At 35.1% G+C, this 21,578-nt stretch overlaps 1 protein-coding gene across 3 annotated transcripts; it reads right to left on the minus strand.

Annotated features, from left to right (window-relative positions):
- Positions 1-245: 245 nt before the first annotated feature.
- On the minus strand, positions 246-20,785 carry LOC123197869. 3 transcript variants are annotated; one of them, XM_044612350.1, is made up of 24 exons: positions 20,472-20,785; positions 20,270-20,370; positions 19,017-19,227; positions 18,555-18,636; positions 16,729-17,017; positions 15,781-15,883; positions 15,542-15,678; positions 10,282-10,455; positions 8,497-8,699; positions 8,245-8,388; positions 8,027-8,115; positions 7,191-7,338; positions 7,006-7,049; positions 6,349-6,404; positions 4,225-4,388; positions 3,594-3,781; positions 3,178-3,229; positions 3,024-3,096; positions 2,392-2,493; positions 2,151-2,247; positions 1,982-2,062; positions 1,648-1,889; positions 1,358-1,498; positions 246-627 (listed from the first exon to the last, which is right to left on the minus strand). In XM_044612350.1, exons 1-24 carry the CDS (start codon positions 20,650-20,652, stop codon positions 445-447), a joined length of 3,285 nt encoding a protein of 1,094 aa, XP_044468285.1. In that variant the 5' UTR covers positions 20,653-20,785; the 3' UTR covers positions 246-444. The 3 variants fall into 3 exon arrangements, with proteins under 3 accessions (XP_044468285.1, XP_044468284.1, XP_044468283.1); XM_044612349.1 differs by having other exon boundaries at positions 1,973-2,062; positions 15,542-15,682; positions 15,785-15,883; positions 20,472-20,784; XM_044612348.1 differs by having other exon boundaries at positions 1,973-2,062; positions 20,472-20,784.
- Positions 20,786-21,578: the final 793 nt, after the last annotated feature.

Raw genomic sequence — 21,578 nt, forward strand, 5'->3', positions numbered from 1 at the left:
TTCCCCCTTCAAAAAAGTCTTGAAAACAGGACGAATACCACTTCGCTCATATTCAATTACATTCCCTTCAAAGTCAAAAAAAATATAGAAGCCTTTTCATTGATTGGACTACACATCCATTCTAAAAGAGAGGGGCGTTGAAAGGGCTACGCTTCTTGCCCGATGTGCAAGGGTCAAAATGTGGTTTAGAGAATTGCATTCACAAGAAGCAAAATCAAAGTTGGCTTTGAATAAAGGATCACAAGTTCTACCAAACTTTTATCTTTCTCGGCTTGCTCTATTTTTACTCGAATCAATCAGTAAAGTAGCAACATCAATCTCTTTTGTTAGGTAGAAAATTACTGCCACATCTATCATGTAAAACTAATACACTGCCTATGAAGTAAAAAATTAGTCATTGGGGTAATGTTCTGTACAAAACAAGTTTTTTCAGATATCACAAGTTTAAGAATTCATGCATGCAAGTAATTTTTCACTTAACTTTCTTAAATGGTTGAGGGAAGGATCAGTTGAAGATAAACTTGAAAGCTCAGATCTTGCATCTACAAGTACCTCTGATAAAGTCTCCAACATCTCATCATCACCAGCCAGAAGGCATGTCATTAGCTTCACACCGGCCATCTTTTCCTGATGAAGGGAAAAAATTAAAGAAGTAACAATCTTAGGTTTTCACAGAAGATATGTCTGAGAAAAAACATGATAATACAACGCTGAGAAAGACAAAACAAGAGAGATTTTCTTTTTCTCTTTAATATGAATGAAAAGAAAACAACTCCAGAATTCTCATTTCAAATAGGTCAGTCAGTTTTGAGTTGAAGCAGAGCAGAATGCATCAAGTATGAATTTAACTTATGTAAGAGTGATTTCAATCAAATAATGAACAAAATCATCATTTAGAGACTTGCTGTTAGCATGATCAACATGCGAGAAGAATTGCCTAAAATTTTAAAGAATAAGGGTTAGCTGTGCTCACTATTTTATTTGCATGCACTCATGACTTTAGAAATTAGCTATTAATACAATCAATAGACAAATCAATGGCAAAATCGCTTGATCATCAAGCCACCTTACATGTCTGCACATCAAAGACGTGTGAACCAATATTGGCTTTCAGTTTGGTATCAGTTAGGCAAATTCTAGACAGAGCTTTGAAACTTGAGCTCTTTCTAGCAAAGTCGAAGATGCCCTATAAGTTACATATGAAAAAAGTCTCCAAGGACAATGTAACATAGAATTCAGAAATTTATTTTCCATCTACTGAATTGGTGTGCTTTTAATCTCAATCATTTGGTGAGAGAAGGCGCATTTACAGACAGTATTTAATAATGTGAAAATGTGCAAAACCAGGGATGAATACCTGCTCTGACCCTTTTCCAATAAATTTAAGGGAGAGTTTGAGTAGATCAGATGAATAAGGAATAACTATAGACTTCAGATGGTACACAGCTGAGAAGAGAAACTGGATACAAGCGGCTCTAATCTCTGGGTCCATAATCCCCTGCATTTGACTCCACTTATCAGAGAAAATTACCATAGAATGTGATTTGGTGTAATCACAATCTTAATATTTGCAACTCAAAGCAATAAGAATCTAATTTAGAGACTTAATAAAAATAATACAAAAATGAACTTAAAAAACAAAAATACCTCAACAGAATGAATGAGAAGTGGAAGAGATCTTTCGGCAAAGGCTTTCCTGCCAGAATCTGTGATCTTCTGGCAAGCACTAATCAGAACATTAATCATGCACAGACGGAATGAGAGTGATGCCGGCTCCTCCAGTGCACAATTTTCACAACCCAACTTGAAGCTTGAAATGACTTCATTCTTATCATTTATAATATGATAGATTACAGATGTAAGGACAGAGTTTCTTGTGACAGTATCCCCTGAAAATTTCAATGACAGAGGTCATGTCTGTCCAGCCAACAAAACAAATGTCAAAGAATCATACTGTGGATAAGATACCAACCAGGATTACCACTTTTTAGTTCAGGAGATTGTAGATCAGCACATATAATCAGTGCCAAGCAATCAATACACCCGTGTTGTGCTTTATATACTGAAAGGGGAAACAAGTCTTCATCAATAAACTTGAAAAATAAGAAGAGTTTAAAGTAGCAATTCAAGAGAAGTCAATTAGTTGCCACCTTCATCCCCAGCTGAAGAAGGCCATAACATAATTGCTTCTAACATTTTCCTAATTGCAAGTATTGCAGGATGCTTAATTGAATCCTTTCCTCTAATCTGAAAAGCAAATCAAATGAACATTTATTTTAGTAGCAGCATTAAACAAAGAGATAATGCTTAGACTTAATCAGCGATAGGAAAGTTAAAAGCACAGCAGTGCAACTATCAAGATGATAAATACTGACAGAAAAAGAAAATTACCACTAAGGAAGTACAGACTGAAAATAAACAAGCTTTAATCTTCAGTATGTCCTGAGAACCGGCAGCACTTTCTAATTGCGTGCGAGCAATTGGAAGGAGCACCTATAGGATTCAAAGGTGGGGAGGATTAGTATAGCTCCGTAGAAAAGTAAAAGAACATAATAAATTTAGCCATGGCGGAAAAATAACATCAACATGTAAAGGAAAAAATACTACATTTTCACCTCACAGATTTTACACATCAAGAAATAAGCATATCGAAGATTTGTCCTCAACATCATAGTCCCAGTAAAAGAGTTGTTTGAGAGCTTAAGCCATACAATAAGGAGGAAGACTCAAAAGGCATTTGAAAAGATAGGTAAGAAAGGTAGATATTCTAGCATGGCAACCAAGTTTACAAGAAGCATTAATGCCAAGTGTTGCCTTTCCTTTAAAGGAAATGTTCACAAGTTGGTTTTTTGGGAGGGAAGAGTTTTGAAAGAGAGTGCAGACCCATTGACTAACTCACTTGCATTATCAGTAAATGAAAGGTAAAGTAAAAAGGAAAGAAAAGTGTAAGATCTCATTTGTAATATAAAATCCCACAAATAAAGACACTAAACAAAAAAGTTAAGGGAAGCCACTCTAGATACTTGAGGATGAATGCGGCCACAGAGTTCAGCAGCAAGTTTCCGTACATCTACAAATTCAAACTTAGAGAATGCCCTGAAATTATAGCATAGAAAAAATGTCAAATAATCAATCAGGTAAATGAGTCTTTGATAGAACTTATTCTTGTGGATCAACCTGTTTAGAAGGAAAGCGGCAACACACTGGTGAGCAATGATATCGATTTCCTCTAACAAAAACAAAGCAAACATAAGTCATTCTCACCAAAATTCAGAGAAATGGACTAATAATGCAATTCTAATAGTGGAACCTAGTAAAATTAGCTAAATGTCTGCAAGCATGATTATGAGCACAATATAATATACTCTATGTTAGTATTGGGGAGCACTATATTCCTATTGGATTAAATTTAATGTTAAGCCTCTACCTATCAGAAATTATATTTTCAAAAGAAACAAAGATCCTAACCCAATAGATTTTGCACTTACAGCGTCTTTCAACTATTATACATAGTCTACAGAGTGGAAAAAACAATTTGTTTAGAGAAGGGAAAAAGCAGAATAAGCTTATAATTGTTAAAAAAATATTCATACCATGAAAAGTTTCTTTATTGAGACACTGGCCATACATGGTATATGAATTGATGTCATCAAAAACTCTCAGTGGAAGCAGCTTAATAATAAGTAATGGGCAAAGGCGCTCAAAGAGAGACTGCTGCATTTCCATAGATTCTTCACTTGTAAAGTTTCCACATTCCCATTTGGAGATGCTTTCATCTATCCTGATAAAAGCAAAACAGTAAGGGCATATTACAATTTGCAAATAAAGAAATTATCATATATCTCCTTACATCATTTTATGGTTACACTCATCTAAAATGAAGAAAAACTTTGGTGGAAAATGAGATAAATATCACCATAGAAGTCCACAGATTGTAATCTAAAAGTAAATAACTTGAAACATTTGCTTTTCAAGTATATATCCTGAGTCTCTCATATGATAAATAACGATGTAAAGTTATCCCAAGTCTCTATCCAGTATTTATACAGTTGACAGCCAACTGTTACTGCTGTTCAGCATCCAGAAATAGATATAATTTGGTAACAATTAATTAATCAAACTAGAAAATTTGAATGAACTTATATATTAATTATGAAAAATGAAAACAAGAGGGAAGCTTCATAATGAATTATAAATGAAATTGAACTAATATACTATACTCACATTTTCTGTCCTCTCATCTGTGACAAAACACAAGAGAGGACTAAATCAGCAGCTTCAGCTAAATGTTCACTTATATAACTCAAAAACCTGACAATAATTGCATTTGATGGTTCTGCATACATCTTGTCAATCAACAGCACGATCAAGGATTTCCAGTCTTGAACCTATAATATTTCATACAACCATCAAGCTGAAAAATCTATATACAAACTAAATGCAGAAAAAAGCACAAAATGGGTAACTTAATTGTTTATTCAGATGGCAGAAAACCATGTGGTGACTTTAATATTGTTTTTGAGACATGTCAAAACAGTGTGATGCTGACATTCTTTTACTATAAACCTTGTCATAGGATAATGAACTAGAAAATTTTTAAAAAACATATATATGTAGAAAACTAGAAAAGCTCTGAGTCCATAATTGCAAGTGTTTCTAAAGTTTTGAGAATCAATAAACCAATGATTTCAAAAATACTGTTGATGCTTAAATTCTGTGCTTTTTCTATTTTATTGATTGTGTATCAGACTTAGTTGTTGGTCTCCCACTGTTAGGCAGAGGAATCAGTGAGGTTTGATCTTTGCCCCTTTTCGCGGGTGACAAAATCTGTCAATCTTCAAGCTATGGCCAAAATATATCTAGAGTATGTATCTCTTGAAGGGATGATTGCTAGCAGGATTTCTGACAAGTTCATAGTCTTGTCAACAAGATCCAAGGTCTGAAGAGGATTTCCAACAAGTTTACAGTCTTACCAGCAAGGTCTAAGGTCTGAAAGAGGATTTCTAGCAAGTTAACGGTCTCGGCAACAAAATCAAAGCACCAAGAGAGATTTTTAGCAAGTTCACAATCTCACCGGTTAGTTCTATGGTTGTCGGTGAAGTTTGAGGTAGTTAATGAATTCTCTTGTCACTGTCTCTTATAGAGGTGGTTGTCAATGAGAACTAGGAATGATACCGTTTGTCGGTCTGATCTAAGGTTGCCAATGAAATTGCAGTCAAATTTCGATGTTGCTAGTGCCCTTGAATAGTTTATTATGTTGTGGATCAAAACATTGATAACATTGTTGGGCCAAAGTTAGGTAGTGAATTTGGGCCTTTACACCTCAAAAATTAGCTCAAGGGGTAAGACTTTCCTTCACACTTATAAACTTTGTCCCTAGCCCTTTCCACTTTCGATGTAGGACAACACAACAAATCCTCCCCTTCACACATTGACCATTGATTGGCGCCTTCATCAACCAAATCTCGCCCTCACACATACAGCCATTTGTTGGCACACTTCAACCAGATCTTCCTTGGACTATGGGCCATCTCTAGAAAACTATTGGTTAGAGTTGTTGTAACCTAGGCTCTGATACCACAATAAAAAAATAAGGAACTTCTTGTTCCCTTTGTTTTCATTTCTACTTTCAAACGGTTACAAGTTAACATATATACAAGACTTAGGTTTTTCAATTTTTAACTACCGGTTGCTTATGCTCTGGTAACCTACTCACCTAAGACACATACACACACTTATAAACTTTGCCCATGGCCCTTTCCACTTTCGATGTGGGACAACACAACAAATCTTCCTCTTCACACATCAGCCATCAACTAGCACCCTTCGTCAACCAAATCCCCCCCCCCCCCCCCCCCCCCCCCCCCCAAAAAAAAAAAAAACACACACACATTGGACCTGACACATACAACCATTTGTCGGCACACTTCAACTAGATCTCCCTTGGGCTATGGGCCATCTCCAAAGAACTATTAGGTAGAGTTGTATCCTAGGCTTTGATACCATAATAAGAAAATAAGGAACTTCTTCTTCTTCCTTTTGTTTTCATTATTCTTTTCAAATGGTTGTTACAAGTTAACATATATACAAGACTTAGGAATTTCAATTTCTAACTACCAGCTGCTCAAGTTCCAGTTACTCAACTAGGACACATACACAAACAACCCACTTAAATTAGTTTTTAATAGCATACACCAGTCAATACACTCTACTAAGATTTTTCATATTTAAGTTATGCATCATCACAACAACATGCAGAAGTTATACATGTGAACAATATTTCAATGCATCATAAAGAGGGAAGAAATAATACAAAATGCACTCCTATTGTAGGGTAATCATTCTTACACTTTTAGACCACAGAGGGATCAGCTTCAGCACTCGATCACTATCCACCTTTGATCCTACCATGGTGTCAAAGTAAGATGATCATGCATCAGTAGTCATGTTCTTTCCCAAGAAGGAGAATGAAACAAGTTAAAGTTGAAATGAATGTAACATGGATCAAAACATTATTGATCATTCAAATCCCAAAATGACAATTTTTAATGAAAAGTACATATTCAAGTAACAAATCTAACTTTTTCATAAAAATGAGTAAACAATAGAAAACAAGAATTTGTGAGAATCCAATGTGTAAAAATTGAATCAGTTGCAATTATAGCTTTATCACTGTCGATTACATTTTAGATTATATGCATTGCTTTTGGCACACTATACTGAACTGGCTTAGTTTCTAAGGACTGTATTAGATACGATAGGATTGATAATTTGTAATAACTATGCCTGTTGTACCATTGTATTGCACTAAAATTTAATGACTTATACACCCACAATTAGATAGTACATTTTCAATGATTGAAACAGTAAGTAAATAAACAATAGCTATAGAACATTGTCATGTGGATTATAAGGAAAATTTTGGATGGAAAACTGAGTTAAAGAAAAGATAACCCCAAATCATCTAGCTAAGTGTAATTACTGAATCAAACAACCAAAAATTACCTTCTGCAGTATTAACTGCAATCTCTGGGCTTTGACTAATGTTGCTGCAAGAAGACCAGAGAAAAGGAGAAATAGTAAGCATGTTAAGGTGCTAACAGAATAATTCACAATAAGAAACTGACACTTATAAGAAAGTTATCTAATATCCTTGATTGATTTACTTAGTCAATTGGGGAGAAAAATACCTAAGACAGTCAAGCAGCATAGATATAACTTCAAAATTTTGGTTATGATATTTGAGTAGCCCAATGCAGGCAGCACTAGCAGATGATTGTACTTTGTCGTCAGATGAATAAACAAGACGAACAAGTGTTGGCAATACCAATGAGGGGTCTGCAAGAGGAATGAAACAACTCAGCAAAGCAAAACATTGCAACCGATTATCAACTTAAAGCAACTATAGACTTTTATCCAGCAAGGTAAAATGACACATGTAAATGATTGACTCTTCACAAAAAAAAAAAAACCAAAATGTAGAAAGAACAGAAATTGAAAGTGGATATTGAGAATTGGGACAGTCAACTGGAGAATAAGTCAAAGTAGTTGACACAGTGTAGGAGTGAATAATGGAGATAACAATTCTAAGAAGTCACTTAAGAGTTAACTTATCAGCAAGCTAGCTAAAGTGTTACTGCATGAAGGAATCATAAAAGGAAAATCTTCACCAAAACAACCACCACTGATGACTCTTAAGAGTTAGGTTGATTTGTTGGACATATTCCCCTTTGCATGCCTATCACACAAAATTAAGAAATATAGAAACATATGCTGTTAAAATCAAATTTATTATTAATTTTTCCATCAATTGGTTGTGATATGCATCAATTCAATAGTGGTGAACTTTCAGTCAGTAATTTGATTTCACAACACATGGGCATTTGTACATCTTCATGTTTTCCCAAGAAATATGAATATATCCACCGCATTCTATCCCTAGTGACTAATATTACAAAATGCCATAACTTGCATACAAGATAGACACTAAAAGCATATTGAGACCTAAATGACTATCAAGACTAACCAATCATTGGAAGCAAATTGGATGCTTGCTCACGGATTACAGATTCTTCATCTCCAAGTCGCTCAAGCAAGTGGTTAGCTATATCTTGCCTGCCATGATTATAGGAATTGGATTCACAAAAAGATTAAAGAAATAGTACAAATTTGATCATGAAGAGCTAAAAAGGTTAAAGTATCAAGAAATTACAAAATGGTAACAATAGCAAAGAAGCCTTATACCATGCCAAATGAGAATTTGTGCTATCTGTTTGTGATGATATGGAAATGAGCTCTGATATAACATCAACAGCATTCCTCCTCTGGATAATGTTTCCCGAAGTGAAGCGTTCAAGAACTTCTTTAAGGCAGTGACCATCTGCACTTCTGTTGAGTCATTTTTCATTTTTCAATGTCAGGTTTAAACCCCAAACATAAAATTTGAAGACAAATTGATATAAAGAAGTACTAATAGGTGGAAAAGAGAAGCTATACATGGAGCAGTATTCTGCTATGAGCATAACAACAGCTCTTGCTGCACCATCCCGCTCATCTAGAAGATGAAGCAGCAATGGTAGCAGGGAATCCATCTGTCTGGTATCAGTGAATCTGCTTCCGGATGAATGGTTCTGCCTGAAAAGGGCTGCCTTAAATATGCAAACAACCGCATCGATCACATCTTCATCATGACAGTGAAGCTTCCAAGAAATAAGTAAATAGAGAGATAATGTGAGTTAATCTTACAATAACACAATATGTTCAATTTTAACTCTTAAGCTTTAGACTCTAAATACAAATATGACAAATCATCACTGAACTCCCAATTGTATATAGATAGCTGTATCCAATATAGTCAGTTTCTGATTACGGGAAAAAAAAAAGTGATCAAAATGGTCAGTCTTAATAACATGATATTGACAGAATACTCATCAAATGATGCCAATAATAATTAGCGTCCACCAGTCAGTCTATCAAAAATTAAGCTATAGACACCTAATCTATCAGAGTTGGAAACAAGTGGCAACAGCCATCTCACCTATCCAGTGAAAATCTATTAGTTTGAAGCATATACATAAAGGCCGTAAGCTCAGCCACAAACCAAGCCATTTTTTTTATTTTTACAAGAAACTGTAAAACTATATTTAAAGAAAAATAACAAGTTACTAGTTAGGTTTAAAAAAAAAAAAAAGGACTAGATACTGTTAGGATCCCAAGTGCAAGGTATGAGACTTGCATCCCACATTGGAAAGTATGGACAACTAGTGTGGGGTTTATATGGTCTGGGCTCTCCCATCTCAATAGCTAGCTTTTGAGGTGTGGTTCTCCTAAGGTTCGTATCATTTGATATCAGAGTCATCACTATGTCTCCCAGTTGCAATCGTGCAGCGCAGGTGGTGACGCCGGCATTGCAGTGTTCGCCCGGGGCTAGCAGGGAGCTAGCGCACAGCCAACCAGCGTGGACGCCAGGGCTGTGGGGCGTGGTGGTATGTTAGGATCCCAAGTGCAAGGTATGAGACTTGGATCCCACATTGGAAAGTATGGGCAACTAGTGTGGGGTTTATATGGCCTTGGGCTCTCCCATCTCAATAGCCAGCTTTTGAGATGTGGTTCTCCTAAGGTTCGTATCAGATACTCACAATCAACATAAAAAATCTGTACAAGACAATGGCACAATCTCTCTCAAGGACAATTTTTTGTTCTTTAAAATACAAATGTAGGCCAGAATCCTTCCCAGATTAGATGCATAGAGGGGAAAAAGAAGTTTTGAAACTTCTTTGAAATTGAAATCCAAAGAGAAAAAAAGGCAAAATAAAGGAAGAACCTAGTTTCCTCCATGTAAAACATCAGAGAAAATAGAAATAGAGAGACAGAAACCAAATCATATAATAGTGGGTGACCACAAAATAACAGAGGACCATTTCCTATCCACAGCAAATTGTTTATTGCATATTTGGAACTTTATTTTCAATTAAAAAATTTGAACTTTACTAGGGCATGAATGATTAGTGATATGCACTTTTCAGTAATTAAGTTTATCTCCAACATGAGTCAACCATGCACTCAGCTATTTTGGAATATCAGCTGTCTAGCAGAGACAGATTCAACAGAAAGTAGTGAAAGCAACAATAATGCCCAGTTTATATTAAAGCATTCTAAATATAATTTTAGATTGAACAGATATTAATTTTGCAAAGATGAATATGTGTATTAGTTTCTTTCAGAGGAAAAACAATAGAAAGTTAATTTTCCCCATAATCTCAGGCATGATTAGTTAAACACCTGTGATAGAAGAACATGTGACATCTGTGTTCCATATTCCATCATCATGACTTCAAATTTCTTGATATCCAACCGTCCCAATAAGAGGCAAATGCAATTCAGGAAAAACTTTCTGGTCTCAACACCACCATCTTTTCCATCTGTATGTCGCTCAGAATGGCTGTCAATGTAATACTGCACATGTTTTCCTTCATGTATCAGCAACTTTACAACCCATCAAATAGAACTACAATGACTATAAAACTTTGTCCCTAAATTTTATATACAATTAATAAATAGGCTAAAATAGGATACTGTTTGAGCTAAATTTACAGTAGTCAGCAAGATTATGCATTCTTTAACTTCAATATAAAGAAACAATAGTCAACTGCCACCATAAAAATGAAGGGCCTGGCTGTTGACTAGGAAGTATGCATGGGCAAGCACATTCTTGTTGGAGCTTTTAGCAATCCCTTTTTTCATGTCTACCAAATTACTCTCACATATTCCTTAAATCATGCATAAAAAAAATTTTCTTACAACCAAGGAAAGAAATAACTGAAATTAAATGGAAAAAATTTAAAAGAACTCTGTCTTGCAACACAAAAGATCTATATCACAGTTAACAATACAAACTATTGTTTTCCACTGGGGCAATATATTTGTTGATTTGTGTTATATTAGGAAGGTTATATTGTTGATTTGATTCTGTTATATTATAAAGGATATCAGAGCATATTAGGAGATAATATATTTAGGATTTGATTTGATTTGATTTATAGGGATTTGATTTGATTTAGTTAAGGATTTGATTGATTCATTTCCTGTTATATCTTCTCTGTAAACTGTATATATTGTACTGTTCAGTACTCTGAAATAATAAGAAAACAATATTCTCAATTCATATGGTATCAGAGCCTAGCATTTAAAATTTTTCCGGCATTCTCAACTTAGTTTCCAACGAATCCAAGTCCATTCTCCACTGTTTCTCCGATCACTGTGCTTCTGTTATTTGGTGATCATGTCTATACCAGTGTGATCAGGATTCTCTCACCGACACATCCGTCAAAGCAACATCATCGTTCGACGTTCCACGCGCCTACACCCGCCGCTCAATCTTTCGGTATCTTCCGATGCCGATCTCCTGTTCCGGCGACAGTGCACCGACACCGCCTCTTTCGTTGAACTCAGACGACGCCGACGAGTCCATCTATGGTGAGTTTGCAGTCATCCGACGCCAGAATATTCTGCACGCGCCGACCGTTTTTCTGCTTGAAACATAATCTCCGATCTACTATTCCGACGCACATGGAACTACACCGCCGCCGCCAATCGACTCAGTAGACGCCGGTGGTCAGTTCTGTTGAAGACCCATCTCCACTAGTTGCTCCACGTGCCGCCGGTGATGTCACAGAATAGTTCACACATTCCGAAGGCTTTGTTCACAATTCAATAGTCTTCTGATCAGTTTGTGGGCCTCGATTTCTCCGGATCTTCACTTTTCTTGGTTCCAGAAAGCTTCTTCTATTCTCTTATTCGTGATTCACCATGTCCATTGAAAGCTTCAAACCAGATGAGCGCAGTGGCCGTGAAAATCAACCAAAGTTCAATTATTGTCGCAAATGGGGTCACATCAAAGACAAGTGTCATAAGCTCCATGGTCGTCCTCTTCAAACTACAAATATTGTTCAGACTTATGATTCTCCTATTGACTCTTCTAGAGTGCAGTCTCCACCATCTTTGACACTCACAGGTGCTGATCTTGAAGATTATCTCTGATATCAGAGCGCAAAACAATCTTCATCTTTTATTGCTTCGATTGATCATCCGGGTAATTCAGTTGTATGCCTCACTCACTCTTCTTCTTCCGAGTCATGAATCCTTGATTTTGGTGCCTCTGATCACATCTCTGGTAACCCCCGTCTACTTTCTCACTTTACTAAGACTACTTCCTTACCTACTGTAACATTAGCTAATGGATCTATCGTTACAGCCAAAGCAGTAGATTGTGCTCATCCTCTTCCACTCTTGCCTTTGGAGTCTGTCTTTTACCTCTCTGACTGTCCATTTAATCTTATTTCTGTTAGCAAACTTACTCGTTCCCTAAATTGTACAATTACATTTACTAATAACTTTGTTCTTATACAGAACCGCAGTATGGGTCGGATGATTGGCATAGGATGTGAGTCACAAGGCCTCTACCGACTAGATCCACCTGATTCTGTAGCATGTGTCATCACTGAGTCTCTAACGCTTCTTCACAATCGTTTGGGTCACCCTAGTTTATCAAAACTACAACATATGGTCTCTGGTTTGTCACATTTATCATCCTTTAATTGCGAGTCTTGTCAACTTGGAAAACATACTCGTATATCCTTTCCAAAACGTGTCAATAATCGGGCTGCATCACCTTTTGAATTAGCCCATTCTGATGTATGGGGTCCTAGTAGAGTCGTGTCTACTTTAGGTTTTCAATATTTTGTTACGTTTATTGATGATTATTCGCGTTGCACTTGGTTATTTTTAATGAAGAATAGATCTGAATTATTTTCTATTTTTCAATCCTTTTGTGCTGAAGTTGAAACACAATTCTCTACTACTATTTGTACACTTCGTAGTGATAATGTCAGTGAATATTTTTCTGCTCCCTTTACTAAATTTCTAGCATCTAAAGGCATTCTACATCAATCCTCTTGTGCTCATACTCCTCAGTAAAATGGAATTTTCGAACGTAAAAATAGACATCTTATTGAAACTACCCGTACTTTACTCATACATAGTCATGCACCTTTTCGTTTTTGGGCTGATGCTGTTCTTAATGCTTGTTTCTTGATTAATATAATGACTTCTTCAATCTTGCAGGATCAGGTACCTCACTCTATTTTATATCCTGATCAATCATTGTTTTCTCTTCAACCTCGTATTTTTGGGTGTACATGTTTTGTTCACGACTTATCTCCTGGTCGAGATAAATTGTCTGCTCGTTCCATTAAATGCGTTTTTCTTGGATACTCGCGTCTTCAGAAAGGTTATCAATGTTATTCTCCTACTACACGTCGCTACTACCTTTCTGCAGATGTTACATTTTTTGAGTCTTCTCTTTATTTTTCGTTTTCTTCTCAACTAGACAAGTCTTCTATTACAGAAGTTCTTCCTATGTCCTATATTGTTCCCCTAATAAATTCACAATCTTCAACTAACCAATCTCCAATTAGTGCAGATCTTACACCCACTAGTCATTCTACAGGTGATGACCTTGCTTCTTCTTCAGGTGAGATAGTCTCTCAAAGACCTGGTGCACTCGCTTCCTGCTCCAGAATCTTCTGTCTCTGCGGTCTTACCTCCTGATGATCAATTTCCCATCGCTATTCGTAAAGGTATGCGCTCAACTCGTAATCCTCATCTCATCTATAATTTTCTAAGTTATCATCGTTTATCTTCACCATACTATACCTTTGTGTCTACTTAATCCTTTGTATCTACCCTTGCTACTATTCATGAGGCATTATCTGATCTCGGATGGCAACAAGCAATGGTGGATCAGAATCTGCTCTACATGCTAATAATACTTGGGACCTTATTTCTTTGCCTCCTGGTCATTCAATGGTTGGATGTAGGTGGATCTATACTGTTAAAGTTGGTCCTGACGGTCAGGTTGATAGATTGAAAACGCGGTTGGTTGCTAAAGGATATACTCAGATATACGGTCTTGATTATTATGAGACTTTCTCTCCGGTTGCTAAAATGTCTTTTGTTCGCCTATTTTTCTCTATGGCTCCTATTTGCCATTGGCCTTTGCATCAGTTAGATATCAAGAATGTCTTTCTTCATGATGAACTGCAAGAAGAAATTTATATGGAGCAACCTCCTAGTTTTGTTGCTTAGGGGGAGTCTGGATTGGTTTGTAAACTTCGTCGTTCTATGTATGGCTTAAAACAATCTCCTCGCGCTTGGTTTGGTCGGTTTAGTACTGTTATTCAAGAATTTGGCATGATACAAAGTGAATCTGATCATTCGGTATTCTATAGACATACTCCACACGGACAATGTATCTATCTAGTGGTCTATGTAGATGATATTGTTATTACAAGAAGTGATCAGGAGGGTATTAAGCAATTAAAGAGGCATTTGTTTAGTCATTTTCAAACCAAAGATTTGGGCCTATTCAGATACTTTCTTGGTATAGAAGTCGTCCAGTCTAAAACTGGAATTATCATCTCTCAGAGGAAGTATGTATTGGATATTCTGAAGGAAACAAGGATGTTAGATTGCAAACCTATAGACTCTCCTATGGACCCATAAGCTCTTACCTGGACAGGGGAAGCCACTTGCAGATCCTGAGAGATATCGAAGACTCGTTGGAAAACTTAATTATCTCACCATCACACGACTAGATATTTCTTTTGCTGTCAGCGTGGTAAGTCAATTCCTTCAGTCTCCATGTGATAGTCATTGGGATGCAGTTATTCGAATCTTGAGGTACATTAAGAGAACACCTGGAAAAGGATTGTTATACGAGGATAAAGGGCATACTCAGATCGTTGGGTATTCAGATGCTAACTGGGCAAGTTCTCCATCTGACAGACGTTCTACTTCTGGGTATTGTGTATTAGTTGGAGGAAATCTAGTATCATAAAAAAGTAAAAAACAAGATGTTGTTGCCAGATCTAGCGCAGAAGCAGAATATCGTGCTATGGCCTTAGTCACTTGTGAGCTTATCTGGTTAAAGCAGTTGATCCAAGAATTAAAGTTTACAGAAATATCACAAATGTTATTATTTTGTGATAATCCGGCTGCTCTTCACATTTCCTCGAATCCTGTATTTCACGAAAGAACAAAACATATAGAAATCGATTGTCATTTTGTGAGAGAAAATATTATGTCCGGTTGTATCTCTACAAGTCATGTCAGTTTAAATGATCAGCTGGCAGATATATTTACCAAATCTCTTCGAGGGCCTCGAATTAATTTCATCTGTAACAAGCTTGGTGCATATAATTTATATACTCCAGCTTGAGGGGGAGTGTTGATTTGTGTTATATTAGGAAGGTTATATTGTTGATTTGATTTTGTTATATTAGGAAATATATCAGAGCATATTAGGAGATAATATATTTAGGATTTGATTTGATTTGATTTATAGGGATTTGATTGATTCATTTCCTGTTATATCTTCTCTGTAAATTGTATATATTGTACTGTTCAGTACTCTGAAATAATAAGAAAACAATATTCTCAATTCATAATATTATTATCAGTATTAATACTTGATTAATTTTACCTGAATGCCTGATAAATATTGGTCTAACAGTTCTTTGCAGTGCTTAGAAAATTTGTGATCTTCCAAATGCAGTAACATGCTGTAATGCTTCCAACAAGAAGAAAGTAGCAGTGGTCCAGACTTGAAATTTTTTGAGCCTGTCTTTCATGTTGCAGACAAAAAACAAAAATATTGATGCTGAAGATATTAGGCAAAATAATATAGGTGATATTTCCAGAAGTATGTATTAGGTGTAGGACCTGCCTCATCTTGAATGCCACAATAAAGCTCTTTTAGTTCCTCCAACCACTTGAGAACTTTCTCTAGTCCTTTAGCATGTAAAGGCCGACTTTTTCTGTTCCACTACAGTGCAATAGAAGAATCAGCATGATATTTGAGTTTCAAATAAGTATGAAGTTAAAGTAGGTTAGACAAAGCAATAAATAAGTGGTTTGAGCCATTTACATGTTTACAAAATCAGCTAAAAAAATTTCTTCAAATATTACCTTCCCCAAATCATCGCATGTCTATATTTTATCCAAGACTTGTCTTATTAAGGTTTGATACTCACACCAATAATTTTTCTAATATATTTTGTGTACAACAAAGAAAATTATCATTGGACAGAACAAAATAACAGAGAACTTTCAGGGTATATTGAGAGGTGGTACAAGATTTGAGGAATTAGGCACTCTAAATTCACAAGTCCAAGAACTCTCAGGGATTTACAGTATCCGAAAAAGTACACACATAGAACTATAGATAATTTTTTGTCTACAATATACTCCCTACAGTTATCTAAATCCCACAGAAATATAAATCTCATTTCATCAACAAAAGTATAACTCCTAACAGGACAGAAAGAAAGCATCATATACACAAAAAAAGGAAAAAGAGGGTAGCACATGTAAATATCACTGGAAATACCTTTCAGCCGCAAATTTCCTATTTAATTGTTCTGCTTCTTCCAGAAGAACATGATAGGACCAATTAAAATACCTATGCCGGCAACTGTAACTTCAGGATTACCTTATATTCTTTGAACTATTTGTCTACCCTATGTCATCATTATAATTAAGCCAGAATAAAGAATTACAATCATGTAGGAAAAAAATAACTTATAGAATATTCAAGACACAACCACGATCAAACAGCTATGGGACAATGTAAACAAGGCACATCAAGCAAATAACTAGTAAAGAACATACTGCAAGAAGTCTCTGCACAAGAACTGCAAGGTCTTCCAGATAATCCCAAAGCAAAAACCCCTTGTCCACGTTTGAGAGTTCTGAAAATTCATTTGTTGGCTCCACTTTCTTCTCCTCAGAGGCAGACGGCATAAAGATAACTGGTCGATCTGATGCTTTTGAATTTGATGATTTTTGACTGTCACTTGAAACTTTAGGCTTTTTTGTTAAAGCCTCGGTCAGAGATATAAAACAATCAGCAGCAGATACTGAAAGGCGAGACGGCAACTCAAATCCATTCTGCATATTACTGTAGAATAAATATACACAAGACATATTACATAATAAAAAAAAATGAAACTATCAGATAAATTTCAGCATCAGGATACAAAGTATGCCACTAATCATTTCCTTTTCCATAACATTTACAAATGAACATAACCAGAGAATTATAGATAATATTGCACCACCAAAAATTGGCTTTTATTTTAAAGAAGTATATACCTTGCATTCTCAAACAAAAGAGAAAAGGTACAACAAGAATATATTCTCCCACGTGAAAACAATTTAAAAGTCCCCTTTTAATTAAATTACAATAAATACTGCCAACAAAATAGCACAAGTAACACACATGCTGGATAAATGGTAACAGAAGTATTTCTTTTTCCCAATATGTTGAAATATTAAGCATATCTTATAAAGGTTATTCATTGCAGTTCACTGGTATTACCAGAATAAAACAGTAAATAAAATGACCCTCAATATTTTAGGTGTTAAATAACCACCATGGACCAAAAACATTTAGTTGATACGTGAAGTCCCAATAGTAATATATAAATTTTAACACAGCTTTACAATACACAAGCACATAAACCAAACATAAGCACAACCTCAAATACTATTAAAACCATAACCACAAACATAACTTCTCATAATTTAATTAATACAATAAGGGTTTCAAACATAACACCACTTGGTCAACCTGGCTCTGATTCAAGATTAAATATCACTTAATTAAAAGCATAAGTTCAAATGAAAGGTCCAATACTATTTAAGCTCCTACTGAGAGAAACAAAGATACCCATCAAAATATTTAAATAACTTGCTTCAACCACAAGTTTAGCTACCTCTTCTTTACCATTCAAGGTATATAATGTTATCTAGATCCAGTTCTTCTCTTATAGAGTAGGCAATGTCTCATCTTACCAACTCATCCACATGGTTTTCATCCTTCATGCCTCCACCTCTTGTAACACCTTCAGCTTGAATTAACACCTTGCTTAAACAAAGACTCTTAAAGTGCTCGGCAATTTATTATTTTAATAGATTTTTGAGATTATATTAACACTTTAGTTACTTTGTACTAGGATTTTTTGCTTGGTTTTCTTCCTTGTAAAAGGATCACCTCATCTCCGACGCTACATCCCCAAATTATAGATTAGAGTCCATTCATAGTCAATACAATTACTACCCATTACAAAGCAATCCATGTTATAAATTTCAAATACGAAAAAAATCCATACCAACCACTAGCCAATTAGCACAATACCTTTGTAATTGCAATTCAATATGTGAGACATCAGTTTTTCACAGCATCAGACTTCCCATTAACAGTATTCTTTCATGAAAATAATAACACAATTGAGAGCATTTAATTATACAGAAATACATGTTAGCAAACCAAAGAAGATAATGCGACAAAGTTCAAGTTCATCAACCAAAAAGTAGGAACCAATAAAGCAGATCATACATGAAAGCAACCACTGAACAGTTCCTTCAAATTTCACCAAGCCACTGAGTGAAAATAAAGTTAAACAAGATTAACTTAAGATGAAAAAGTGTTATACCTTCCTTTACATACTACATATGATAACTGTGGAATACAAGAACAAAGAATCTTCAACAATGCATCATACTTTGCACTTATTCCTGTCATAGAAAAAAATAAAACTGGAACTCAAAAAATTATAAAAGCGAAAAGTAAAGCAATTACAGAAAATAATCTTCCTCCATTGTCATTATAAAATAGACTTAATAACAGCAATATAACCAGGAGTGCAAGAAAACCTGCAACTAGATATTCTGCCTCAAATTTGAATCAAACCTAAAGCAAATGTATACCAGTTTTCAACATTTTAATATTTAAAAAAGAAAAAAAATCCCTAATTGGAATTGGGTCCAGTAGCAGCACAGAGAGAAAGAGGGAGAAGAAGAAAGGGGGAGAGAGAGAGAAAGAGAGATAAGTTAGAGAAGAACTTGGGAGAAAGATAATTCATGCCAAAAAAGAATGCAGTAACCATAAATTTTACCATTTAAAAAGTGTTGATCCATTGTACTCCCATTCTCCAAGAGACTGCGCACAAGGATACACCAGCCAAGGGATATATAACGATCATCCTTCCTCATAATAATATTAGAAAGATTCATGGCCAGAACTTGGAAAAGATGTTCATCTTTAAATAACCAATTTAGAAGAATCAGAGCTTGATCACCATGCTTTGACCCCTTGCTCCTCAATGACTGGAATAAGTATATGCACATACATATAATATGAAATACTTATTTACCTACAAAGGACTCTTACAAATGTACAATTAACAGAATGCAAGGTTTCAAAACAACAAATTCTGTTGCTTCATGTTTAGTTCAGCTCCGATTTTCCTTCTGTTTTTGAAAGTTTTTGTAGGTTATGAATGCCAAGAACTAACATTTATTCTCATTACTTTTTAACAAGGCAATAAAAACTATGTGCACACACTTGTAAGTACAAATTGGATACACAAATAATGTGTCATCATATGATTGGGTGATTTTGAATTAATGATACACACTCAATCACATGATGACACATAATTTGTACACTTAATTGTGTACTCAAAAGTGTATACACATAGCATTGCTCTTAACAAAAAACAAACATCATAAATACTTCTCATTATTTAACTTTTCTGCCTCTAATAAATTCATTATTTACCATTCAGTTAAATACACCAAATCATACTTTAACATAAAAACCCCCATATTGAGTTTATAAAAAGTTTGTATCACACAAATGACAATTCCTTAATGTGACTAAACACAATATAGGTAATGGAGAAGCAATCCATCTCACAACATCAAAATAAGCCCCAATCCTATACTTCCACATTAACAAGAACGATATATCCATATTTCTTATATTAGCCCATCTCCTATCAGCTAAAGTTAGTATGAACCATCGAGATTTCACAAGTGGAGAGAATAAGCTCCTAGGTGCTATCATCACTTCAATTATACAAAACCCTCTCTCTAGTAATGTTATTTGGATTAAGGAATATACTACATTAATCAGGTCACTATATTTAACGGTTTAGCAAATACATGAAATTCTCAGTCATGTTAATAAACTCTATGTATCCCTGTCCCAAAGATTAAATGATTAACAAATCAAATTAGAAAGGCTTACTAATTAACATAATTACTCTACAAAAATTTTACAGTACAGATTTGTACAATAACAGCATGAAGACAAGTAAAAATTAAAATAAATAAAAAGGAGGTGGTTTCAATAATAATTGATTACGTGTTCAATCATGGGAACAAGAACTTCGTCCAATGTTTCCTCTCTATGAACCACGTCTCTTACATACTTGTACAGAAACCATAGCGACTCATCTATAGAACCTACAAAAATAATTTAAAATAAAATAAAATCAATTAAACATAGACGAAAAACGAAATCGTACCAAATAAAATGTTAGGAATTTTTAGAAAGGTAATGTTACCAAGTGACGTCGTTTTTTGTTGAGGAGAAAGGCGAGAAATGGAGTCATGGAGCTTTTTAGGGTGAGCAGAGAGGAGCGTGCTCATCACTCTGCCAAGAGTCACTGTAATCATGGATTCAGGCTCAGAAGTTGATTTCCATAGTAACTGTTGTTCTTCTTGTTCTTTTTGCGGCAGCTCCATTGACGACTAAATTAGGTTAGCAATAGCTTGCTCGATAATAATCAAAAGTTAGCAGCTATTCAGGACAGCTTGAGCTTGAATGGGAACGAGAACTCAATGGAAAATGCGAGAAAAACCGCGACTGAGAAGAATTTGGAGGTGAAATAGGGTGGATGTGTTTTGTCGTTTTTGCCCTCAAGGAAAAGAAAATTTTATATTTCGATAGGCCAAATCACTATTTCGCACCCAAGGTTTTTGCAAAGCACCTTCCCTCTTATTAACTATCAAAAACTCAAATACCTACCATCTATTAAATTTAACTATTATTATCAGAGATAAAATTGTTATTTAACAAAAAATTTTTAAAAATAAAAAATCTATCACATTTTCATCCCTAAGTTTAAAAATTAATAAATTCCCTTATCCTAAGTTTAAAAAACTTACATTTTCTCTTAGGGTTTTCCAACACACTGTTGATGTCTAAAAACGATGGCGATGGTGACATTCTCTCTCCCTGCTGACTTCTCTCTTAGTCCCATTACATTTTTTATCGTCACTGATTAACAAAGACAGTTTTTTATCTCTAGACAAAAACGTGATTCATCTTCGTCTCTAACAAAAACATGTCATTGTCGTCTCTCAAATGCTGAAGACACATCTTCTTCATTAGAGAAGAACGATTCATCTTTGTCGACTGATTTCTTCAGTCAATGATGACAAGAAATAAAACACGATCGGAAGGAGGGAGAACACCACTATCACTATCTTCGATCACTGGCAGTAATGGCTAGAAAAACTCAAAGGGAAATGTTAATTTTTTAAATCTTAGATTGAAGGAAATTTGTTAGATTTTTAACCTTAGAAGTAGAAATGTGATAAAATTTTAGTTTTTTAAATATTTTAATAAATAACAATTTCACTCTTAACAAATGGATGAATATTTGAAT

This window comes from Mangifera indica, chromosome 15 (assembly GCF_011075055.1).
Source record: "Mangifera indica cultivar Alphonso chromosome 15, CATAS_Mindica_2.1, whole genome shotgun sequence".
Taxonomy (NCBI): Eukaryota; Viridiplantae; Streptophyta; class Magnoliopsida; order Sapindales; family Anacardiaceae; genus Mangifera; species Mangifera indica.